This window comes from Cebidichthys violaceus, unplaced genomic scaffold (assembly GCF_023349555.1).
Source record: "Cebidichthys violaceus isolate CVI_PGR_0920_01 unplaced genomic scaffold, fCebVio1.0.p SCAF_12, whole genome shotgun sequence".
Lineage (NCBI taxonomy): Eukaryota > Metazoa > Chordata > Actinopteri > Perciformes > Stichaeidae > Cebidichthys > Cebidichthys violaceus.
Genome location: NW_027176285.1, coordinates 11,211,191 through 11,222,843, shown reverse-complemented (window position 1 = coordinate 11,222,843; position 11,653 = coordinate 11,211,191). Strand labels below are relative to the sequence as shown.

Genomic DNA, 11,653 nt, shown 5'->3' with positions numbered 1-11,653 from the left:
ACTCACATGCTTTTCATTATTTACAGATCAGCACCGAATATTATATTTGTCATTTTTGTGCTGGACGACAAATTATGCAATTTATGCAAATTATGCAAATGTTCACCATCCTGAAGCTCCTCTTGATCTTCTGTGATGGACCGATGATGATGAGGAACAGAACAGTCCACTAGTTCAACTATTAGTCGATTAATCGATCAGTCTGCAACTATTTTGATCATTCTTTGAGGCTAAAATTGTCAGTTAAAGCTTCTCAAATGTGATGAGTTGACACTTTTCTTTGTCACATCTAATTATAAACTGAATATTTTGGGTTTGTTGTCATAAAAGGACTTTTCCTCTATTTTCTGACACTTTACAGACACAATGATGAATGGATTCATTGAGAAAATAAACGACTTTAAGTATATTATGATACAAATACTTTAGCGATTCTAGAGTTTGAAAGCAGGATATTTACTTGTCCCAGAGTACTTCTTTTCTGTGGTATCACTACTTATGATCAGAGTACTTCTTCCACAACTGTTTAGACAGAAAATAGAGATAATCATAATATTAATAACTTATATTTCTCACATGAATGTCCTGACTGGATCAGAGCAGAAGAAGACCATGTGGCGCGATCAAAAGCTCCAGAAGAGCTACTGTAAGTGCGAGGCTGTCTTTCTGTCGTTGTGATGTTGTGATGTCATGATGTATTTTACTTACATTTTGGCTCATAAATGTAATAATTATTGATGCTTTTATGTGTTCGTCACTTTAAAGGTGGAGCTCATTTGAATTGATTTGAATTGACTGCAGGTAGTTTGATCTGTAATAATACATCATTATGTATTAGTTAATTATATTTTCTATTAATAAGTGCAAAGTAACTTGTGTTGTAATGCAGTAAAAATGGACAATATGTATCTTTGAGATGTAAAGTAGAAAAAATATAAAGTAGCAGAAAATAGTCTAAAATGAAGTACAAGTACTTAAGTACAGTACTTGAGTAAATGTACTTCAGTCAGAAACAGACCCTTTAAATATAAACACATGAATTGGAAATGATTAGGTAATATAAAGTACCTCAATATTGTATTTAAGTACAGTCCTTGAGTAAATGTAATTAGTTTATTTATGTCACTGTATTGTTTAATATTTGTAGTATTTTCCTTTTGCAGCTTTTGTTTTACAGTAATGGTGGAATATAACTAGCTCATTTACAGTACAGTTTGAGGTACTTTATGTCACACTACTACTTCATACTTTACTACTTAAGAGTAGTATTTCCCTCTGAGAGGTAGTGGGGTATAAAGTATAAAGTAGCAGAAAATAGTCAAGTGAAGTACATGTACTTGTACAGTACTTGAGTAAATGTTTCCAACATCAATCAGAAGGAGACCCTTTAAATACAAATACATAACAGTACAATTCTATAATAGAAAGTACCTCGAAATGGTATTTAAGTACAAAAGTATTTAAGTACACTCCTTGAGTAAATATACTTAGTTACTACTACTTCATATTTATTCCTACTTAAGAGTATTATTCCCTCTGAGATGTAGTGGAGTAGAAGTATAAAGTAGCAGAAAATAGTTACTCAAGTGAAGTACAAGTACTTAGTACAGTACTTGAGTAAATGTACTTAGTTACTTTATATCATTGCATCGTTTAATATTTGTAGTTTTTCCAGTAACGGTGGATCTAACCAAGTAACTATACACAAGTACAGTTAAGGTACTTCATTTATACTACTACTTCATACTTCACTACTTTAGAGTATTAGTTCCCTCTGAGAGTGAAGTAGAAGTGTAGTAGTGTACGATGGAAGAATTCAAGTATCTTAAACTTGTACCTAGTAGTTCAGTAAATGTACTTAATTACTTTCCACCATTTAAAATAGATCCAGAAGAATTTAATAACTAATTCTGAAATAATTCAAATGTATTTCCTCTTGATAAGAACTGAGTGGAGACATTTTCTTCTCTGAGTATTTGTACTACCGGCTGTATTGCAGCTCGTGTGTGTGTGTGTGTGTGTGTGTGTGTGTGTGTGTGTGTGTGTGTGTGTGTGTGTGTGTGTGTGTGTGTGTGTGTTTTGTGCGCACATGCTCAGTGGAGCTTTTCTTCTTTTTTTTGCGCACAGAGGCTTTAAGAGCGGAGCGGCTGGATGCAGACGGCAGCAGAGAGACCGGAGAGAGACCGGAGAGACACCGGAGGAGGAGAGCTGGAGCTCCGTCAGCTGCGCGTCTCAGACCCCGGATGAACCGACACCGACACCGCGGAGGAGGAGGAGGAGGACCCGGCTCTGTGCGGGGCGCCCGGAGCTAAGGCGCATGTATCCGCGCCACGCGGGGCTCTTTACGCACAACTTCTCCTCCATAGACTCTTTATATATAAATATATATTGTATATTAATATAGTTTCCTCATTATTGTCATCATGGTGCTGGGCAAAGTGAGGGCCCTGGCGGTCTACTTCGACAGCCTGAACGAGAACAACCTGCCGGCGTTCTCCGGCGGAGACCAGGTGTCCGGGCGCGTGGTGGTGCAGGTGAGCGGAGACGTGCGCGTGAGGAGCCTGGAGGTGACCGCGAGAGGAGTCGCCAAGGTGCGCTGGACCGAGTCCAGGAACACCGGTGCGAACACGGCGTACACGCAGAACTACACGGAGGAGGTGGAGTACCTGCAGCACCGAGACACGCTGATCGGAGAGGACCGAGGTAAGACTGTGTTTACACGATCAGCTGATCGCTGCACAAACTTTCTGAGACACCAGCTGATTCCTGTGATTTCATCTAAAAAAACAACAACTAGAACAACTTTATTAATACAGAGACACAAAAACAAAAACAGCCTGAAAACATCCGCTGGTGACAGTTTTTGGTGCTGATGCAACAGCTGATGTTCTCTCTTCAAACGAGCGCGTGCGTTAGGGAATCAAACGGCTTGACGTGCACACAGTGACGCTTTTGATTGATTAAAATGTGTTTTTCATTTATTAATGAGAGGTTGTTGTTGCTTCGCATCTCAGTTTACTACAGGAAGAAGAAAAGAAAGTTGAGAAACAAAAAAAAATAAATAAATCGATCCAAAAAATAATGAAAGGTTGGTTTTTTTTTATGGTTCATGTCTTGTGCATCGATCGGATTGAAGGAGGAGAAACGTGTTTTATTTACTGATGACATCCTGAAGCGAGGCTCGAGCAGCCAACTCCCTTTGTTAGAAGCGGTTCAAACCTGTTCACAAACGGCCAGAGAGGGAGGGGGGAGGAGGCGAGGAGGGAGGGAGGAGGACCCAGCTGACTCTCTCTCTGTGTGTGTGTGTGTGTGTGTGTGTGTGTGTGTGTGTGTATGTGTTGAATAATATGATCTGCTGTTTAAAGCTCCACCTGTTGTTTTGTGGTTGTTTTACTTGTAAAACAGGATGCAAACGAGGACAGTTTGATGTAAATGAGATCCCATAATAACCAGTAGAAACCAGTAGAAACCAGTCCGTATGAGTCCATGTGAAGGATTAAGAGACATTTCATCCAGAAGAAGAAGAAGGAAGTTGGAGGACTTTTGTTTATTTGTCGACTTCCTGTCAGAGGTGTGTTTATCTGACGGAGGTCAAAGGTGAAGAAGAAGAGAAGCGATGACATCAGACTCAACTTTCAGGGATGAATCCATGAACTCTGGACTCAAAGGAAAGGATGAACATTCCTGAGCTTTTGACTGCGTCATATGATCTTCCTCAGCTGATGGAGCCAAAAATCCTCAAAATATCTGAAGTTTATAGAACAAGAAAAGCCAAACCAGGTTCAATTATTGAAATAATAATGTATTCATTTATGTAGAAGTTTTCACAAAGTGCTTCACAAGACAATGACAGATTTAACAAAAGTAAAAACAATAAAATAACAAAAATCATGTGAAGACACAAAAAACTGTGTTGTATCCACTCACTCATATTAATGTCTCTTTTAATTTGAGGAATATGTGATTGACATGTTTTGTATTCCATCGTTGTTGTGAACGAGTTATGAGACGATGGTCCTCTGACAGAAAACCCTCGACTACAGATTCAAAAAGACGCTTTTGTAGTCGATTTACGTCTCCTTGTGGTCGTTTCATGTTTTTTGTTGTTTTTTTGTCTCTTTGTGTTCGTTTTGTCTCTTTTTAGTCGTTTTGTGTCTCTTTGTAGTGTTTTTACATCACTTTTTTAGATGTTTTCATCTCTTTGTGGTCGTTCTGCATCTCTGTTTTGTTCGGGTTTTTTTACTCTTTGTATTCTGTTTTCCGTCACTTTTTAGTTGATTTTGTCTTTTTGGTCGTTCTGCATTTCTTTGTAGTCATTTTGTGTCTCTTTGTAGTCTTTTTGTGTCTCTTTGTAGTCATTTTGTTCCTCTTTGTAGTCTTTTTGTCTCTTTGTAGTTGTGTTGTGCCTCTTTGTAGTCTTTTTGTGTCTCTTTGTAGTTGTTTTGTCTCTTTGTAGTCTTTTTGTGTCTCTTTGTAGTCATTTTGTGCCTCTTTGTAGTCGTTTTGTCTCTTTGTAGTCTTTTTGTCTCTTTGTAGTCATTTTGTGCCTCTTTGTAGTCGTTTTTGTCCTTGTTTTGGTCGTTTTGTGTCTCCTGATAGCTTTTGTTTTTGTAGTTTTGCATCTCGTTGTGAGGCTCGTCCAGTAATCCGTCCACATTTGGGATAAGTGAGGACTGACTTACCTCGATGACATCACTGACATGAGTCTATTTAATGAACATTAAATCGTTATTTATCTGATGATGTGAAGCTGCGTATGCTTATAATGTGTTTTCTGTTTCAGTGTTTTACACGGGTTTATGGAAAGGTTTTATATATTTTATTTCTCTTTTTATTGATTTAGACAGGATTTAGGTTGTGATTTGGCCGAAAACCTTCGATCTGATCTGGAAACACAAAGACATTCATATTCATATTAATATCACACGAGACACAGAAAAAGAAAAGTGAAGAGAAAACAAACAACTTAAAGGAAAACAGCTGCTTCAACTTTGTGATTTAAAGTTCATTCTTAGACCTCAGCTTGCTTTGTAGTTTTTATCATCCATCCAATTATTCCATGATGACTAAACTCCATCAGCTGAGGAAGATCATGAGATTCGATGGAAAGCTCCAGAACAGCTGCTAAATGGATCTCCTGGTGAGATGTCTTTAGGTTTACATGTTGAACTTTTGTACCAGAAGGATGTAAATGTGATGAAGACTCTTTTTTTATTTGTATCTCATTTCCTCTGTGAATGTGATTTATTTTTAAAGATTAAAGAATGAAATGCTGTGAATGTAAAAGACGTTTCTCTCATCTTTTATTTAACTGTGAGAGTTTCACTTCTACCTGTTAGTTCACTGTTGGTGTCGGACGCCCTTCCTCCTCCTCCTCCTCCTTCTCTCATGCGACACACCACATGGCTGTACTAATGTGGGCAGGGGCTTGTCTAGGCTGAGCCAATCAGAGCCCAGATTGTAATGCATGTCACGTTCTCCTCCAATGAGGAGCCGAGTTGTGATGCAGGCATTGGGAGTTTCCAGCTGAAGGAGGCTGATCAGTCTGGTTCATACCGGTCTACTCCTGCTCTCTCTCTGAGTGTGTGTGTGTGTGTGTGTGTGTGTGTGTGTGTGTGTGTGTGAGTGTGTGTGTGAGTGTTCGCAGGCGACCTGACATGGAACACACATGCATGCAAGCTGTTGATAACAGCTCTCACCCGAACAGACAGACAGACAGACAGACAGACAGACAGGAAGCTGATGTTCATCATGTTGAATCTGAAGAACAAATAAAGAAAAGAGGAAGTAGAGTTCATGTTTCTCTCAGTTTGTAGCTTCAGCTTCTTCACTGCTGCTGATACTGAAATACAGCAATACAATTACATTATTTAAAAATATACAAAATATACAATATTAACTGTGTGGTATTAGTACTGTTACTGTAACAGAGTATTATAACTGTGTGGTATTAGTACTGTTGCTTTAACAGAGTATTATAACTGTGTGGTATTAGTACTTTTACTTTAACAGAGTATTATAACTGTGGTATTAGTACTTTTACTTTAACAGAGTATTATAACTGTGTGGTATTAGTACTGTTACTGTAGTAAAGGATCAGAATACTTCCTCCTTGTACGGCTTCAACTAACAATCATTTTCATAAACATTTATTTTTTAAATTAATAAATAATGTTGTCGTCATATTGTTTGTTTTGTCCGACCAAATGTCCAAAACTCCAAAATATTCAGTGTACTTTGATACAAAAGCAGAAAATCTGCATATTTGAGACTGAAAACTGTGTTTTCTGATTGTGGAACCTGTTCTCCGTGTTTCAGATGAGGAAGGTCCAGAAGAGAGTCTCACGGTTCTCCACGCCGGACTACACGAGTTCGCCTTCAGCTTCAACCTGCCTCAGATGTGAGTGCTGACTCAGTACATTTATTTAAGTACAAGTACAATGTAATGAGGTACTTTCTGAGAGTATTTTTTAGTTTAATGCTACTTTATACTTCATTTCAGAGGGAAATATTGAACGTTTTGTAGCTGCAGTTACTTTACAGATTAAACATATGATACATGTTTAGAAAACAACAACGTGTTTTTAATAAAGCACATTTCAGACAAGTTGTTAGCAGTTCAACCAAAGAGCTAAAAGTTTAAATATGACATATATTTAAAAGTTGTTGTTCAGATTCAAAGCAAATGGAAACAGACTTATTGAATAAATGATGACATATGAAGCACGAAGAGCTGGAAACATAGAATGTTCTCTTCTTCTTCTTCATTGTCTTCTTTTTCTTCTTCTTCTTCTTCTTCTTCTTCTTCTTCCACTTCTTCATCTTCATTGTCTTCTTCTTCTTCTACTTCTTCCACTTTTTCTTCTACTTTATCTTTATCTTCTTCCTCTTCTTCTTCTTCTTCCTCTTCCACTTCTTCTTCTTTAACTTTTTCTTCCTGTTCTTCTTCTCATCATCTCGACCCCTTCAGATTTATCTGGTATCCCTGTGGAGGGGCCCGACCCTTAGGTTGGGACCCACTGGACTAAACTAGCTATACAGGAAACATTTCACTGCACAATGGGTACTTTTACTGATGATACTTTAAGTACATTTATCTGATAATACTCCTTAAACTTAAGTAGGAGTATGACTGCAGGACGTTTACTGGTAATGGAGTATTTAAACGCTGTTGTACTTGTACACTAATACTACTACTCTCTACTACTCTTTCTCTCAGGGCTCTGGCCACCTCGTTTGAAGGTAAGCATGGCAGCGTGAGGTACTGGGTGAAAGCTGAACTCCACCGTCCGTGGCTGCTGCCGGTCAAAGTGAAGAAAGAGTTCATAGTGTTTGAGCACATCGACATCAACACGCCACTGCTGCTGGTAAGAGACACTTTATCTGTGGTTCTAAAGGAGTACCAACACTTTATCTGTGGTTCTAAAGGAGTACCAACACTTTATCTGTGGTTCTAAAGGAGTACCAACACGTATCTGTGGTTCTAAAAGAGTACCAACACATTTATCTGTGGTTCTAAAGGAGTACCAACACTTTATCTGTGGTTCTAGAGGAGTACCATCACTTTATCTGTGGTTCTAAAGGAGTACCAACACTTTATCTGTAGTTCTAAAGGAGTACCAACACGTATCTGTGGTTCTAAAAGAGTACCAACACATTTATCTGTGGTTCTAAAGGAGTACCAATACTTTATCTGTGGTTCTAAAGGTGTACCAACACATTTATCTGTGGTTCTAAAGCAGTACCAACACTTTATCTGTGGTTCTAAAGGAGTACCAACACGTTTATCTGTGGTTTTAAAAGAGTACTTACACATTTTGGGAACCCAAATGGTTCTAGATAGCTCCGTTATTTCTTTGTGTATTAATCAAACAAAGATATTACATGTTAATTGGTGAATTTTAGAGATGTTGAAGGACACATTCTATTTCGTCAGACAGCGCTAGGCTAGCTGTTTCCAGTCTTTATGCAAACCTAAGCTAACCAGCTGTAGTGTCATGTTGCCTGAACATACATGAGTGTGGTATCAATCTTCTCCTCTAACTCTCGGCTACGTGAATGAGCTCATTTCTCAAAATGTTCCTTTGAGAAGGCGATAGTATCCGTGATGTTGTGGAAGCACTGACCCGGGTGATGGTGTGCTTCAGGCCCCTCAGGCTGGTTCTAAGGAGAAGACGCTGTGCTGCTGGTTCTGCGCTTCAGGCCCGATCTCCCTCAGCGCCAAGATTGAGCGAAAGGGCTACACACCAGGTGAGCCAACTCTCCCCCTTAACTCCTTCAACTCTTTCCTCTATTTTTACTCTCAAGGTTTCACTTATTTCACTTCTCTCTCAGTCCGACAGACTGATCTCTTCTCCCTTCTCTCCAAGGCGAGTCAATCCAAATCTTCGCCGAGGTGGAGAACTGTTCATCCCGGGTGGTGGTGCCCAAGGCCGCCCTGTATCAGACCCAGACCTTCTTCGCCAAGGGCAAAGGAAAGCAGATCCAGCAGCTGGTGTCCAACCTGAGAGGAGACCCTCTGCCTCAGGGGAAGAGCCAGAGCTGGGAGGGCAAACTGCTGAAGATCCCCCCGGTGTCGCCCTCCATCCTGGACTGTCCCATCATCAGAGTGGAGTACGCCCTTGTGGTGAGTCCAGGTGTCTGTGCACACTCAAAGCCACTATGTGTAGAGACTGACCCGGGTACACTGAAGATCAATTATATTTTAGAGAACTATAATGTAGTATTTCATACTTACATACTGAAAAACTACACACTACAGTAACACAGCAAATACTAATAAGCTACTAAATAACAAAACAACAATAAGAAACTGTACACTAATAACCTGCTTGTTACACAATAAAATATAAACTTTAACTTATTAATAACCTGTAAGTAATACAAGAAAAACTAATAATAAACTGCTAATAACTTGAACATGAATAACTTACTAATAGCACAGGAACAACTACTAATAATTCAACACACTAAAAAGTTCAACCTGACAATAACGTACTAATGTTCGTTGGTACGTTATTGTCAGGTTGAACACTTAACAGGAGATAAAAATCACCCAAACACTGCAAGTTCAGTTACAAACAATTAAACAGGAACATTAAATATTATTCGGTAAAATATTGTTATTTAAAGTCCCAAAGTGTGATTTGTTATTATGTTTTTAATAATTATTATATTATATAATAAAATGTGGATGTATTGTAGCTGGAGGTGGTTCAGGACGTTTCTGTTAAAGAACGAGGAGTTCTCGTCTCTTTACTCTCAGGTGTGTCAGCTTGTGTAACGCACCAACAGGTCATGTGTATATGAAAATACTTCATCACCTCAGGAGCTCATATGAACCAGTCCAACTGGCTCCCACTGAGACCAAGATGTTCCTGCCCCCCCCTCCCCCCCCCCCGCAGGTGTACGTGGACGTTCCCGGCGGGTTGAACTTGTCTCTCTCGCTGCCGCTGGTGATCGGGACCATACCTCTGCACGCCTGCTCCTCCCGAACCTCCAGCATCAGCAGCAACTGCAGCACTTTGAGCTGGCTGGGTCTGTCCGAGAGGCCTGAGGGTACGAATACACACACACACACACACACACACACACACACACACACACACACACACACACACACACACACACACACACACACACACACACGTTTTCTCTCTCGCTGCACTGAGGATCTCTGACCCTCGTCTGTTGTTTTTTTGCAGCGCCGCCAAGTTACGGCGATCTGGCGATATCGGAGTCTCAGAGGCGGGAGTGTCTGCATGGCTGTGGGAGGTCTGAGGACCAGGACCAGGAGGCTCTGCTCACTTACATCACAGAGTTCAGATATCTGCCCCCCCCATTCTACTCTGAGGTACAGTTCATGCGCACACTCATAAACACACACCGTCAGCAGACAGCTGTCACTCACTGCAAGAGAGTACAACATGTACAACATTTACATTAAGATACAATAAGAGTATACAAAATATATAAAATATCTATTGAGATGTTATACAAAATATACATTAAGATGCAGTCAAAGAGTATACGGAATGTACAACAAATACCCATTAAGATGCAGTAAAACAATATACCAAATATACCAAATATTATTTAAAGATGCAGTAAAAGAGTATACAAAATATACAAAGTATCCACTTAAGATGCATGAAGAGGTATGATTTTTCAAAACTACTTCTAAACAAATCATAATACTTAAAACATTAAAAAAAGAATACAGGATTCAACAGGATTTTGATTTTCAGCATGAGGAAGTTTATGTATGCGCTTTATATTTATTGCTCCATCAGCAGCCGGTAAAGACGCCACTCTGTTCCCCCCCCCCCCCAGGTGGATCCATACCCCGACCCTGTGGAGGTGTGCTCGGAGGCGGACGTCAGGAGACCCGACACGTGTCCGTCCCGCTGAGGAGAAGCTCGTGAGCTCCGAGAGGCTTCATGCACAAACAAGACACAGCGTCAGCCCTCGACTCCAGCCAGCTTCTCACCAGATTATATATCACCATAAATAAGGCTGGGGGGGAGAGTCAGCTGAGAGAGTATTCGGTGACCACACTGACATATGGACCAGGGATTTTAGAGCCATGGTCGTTCCTCTATATCCTGTGCTCACTATGAGGCAAAAAACAAAGCTCCTTGACACCACTGTTCCACTCTGACGAGGCCGAACACAAAGAAGAAGCCTCCACAGTCAATTTTGCACAAACCGTAATTACTGTTTTTTCCTTTTTCGGGGGGTTTTATATATTCTGCAGATTGCCGCGGGCCTTTTTTTTTTTTTTTGTACGGTAGATTCTGTCCATACACAATATTCTCTTAAATATAAAAGGCACATTTTGTTCAAGACGAAGACAAAAGCTACATGTTTAGCTATTAAAGGAGAGTTTGAGCTCTGGGAAAACAAACCAGACGAATGATTATTTGCAAAAAAAAAAAAACCTTGAGCACTGAAAGTAGAGCTCAGATTGTATGTGTGTGTGTGTGTGTATGAGAGAGAAGTGTGTGTGTGTTGGTTTAAATGACCAGGGTCTAGAGAAAAAGCACAACTCCGACCAACCAAGATAAAGTACCACAAGTCGCCTGTCGGTTTCTGCTCTGAACTAAAGCTTCTCTTGCTGTAGATTTTATTTTATTATTTTATTTTTTTCAAAAATGGATGTTAAGAAGCTTTGTGCTCAAGAAAAAACCCATAAAAAAGATAAAAATGTTTACAGATAAATATATCAAATTGAGAATGTTGTTCAAACAGCTTCCACCTAAAACTTCAAAGTGCAATATATTTTTGTATGAGTATTCTTTTTTTTTGCACTAGTTTTTCATATACTCTGTTGCTGTTTATTCCATTTATGTGCATTATATATTATTATCATGATCTTTCTGCTGTCATGATACATTTTTTGATAAAATAAAAGGTTTATTTTATAAAATAATGAGTCATTTGCAGTGTTTTTGTACATTATGAGATACTAAGTCATTATAATGAGATAGTATCTCATTATAATGACTTACGGGATCTTTATTTTTTCCCTCACAGTGGTGGAACTGCAGAACTTGCCTGAGAACCCTCATGTTTTTAATGTGTTCTCAAGTATTTCTGTAATCCAGTGATAGTTGTGCGTACATCCATGTGTACACTGTAAACAAGAGCTGCT

The 11,653-nt window shown here is 39.4% G+C and overlaps 1 protein-coding gene across 1 annotated transcript; it reads left to right on the top strand.

The window, feature by feature from the left end:
* Positions 1 to 2,056: 2,056 nt before the first annotated feature.
* On the top strand, positions 2,057 to 11,399 carry LOC137869145 (arrestin domain-containing protein 3-like). The gene is made up of 8 exons (XM_068706350.1): positions 2,057 to 2,703; positions 6,319 to 6,400; positions 7,220 to 7,367; positions 8,148 to 8,250; positions 8,370 to 8,626; positions 9,405 to 9,558; positions 9,705 to 9,853; positions 10,333 to 11,399. The coding sequence occupies exons 1-8, from the start codon at positions 2,424 to 2,426 to the stop codon at positions 10,408 to 10,410; spliced, it is 1,251 nt and encodes a 416-aa protein (XP_068562451.1). The 5' UTR covers positions 2,057 to 2,423; the 3' UTR covers positions 10,411 to 11,399.
* Positions 11,400 to 11,653: the final 254 nt, after the last annotated feature.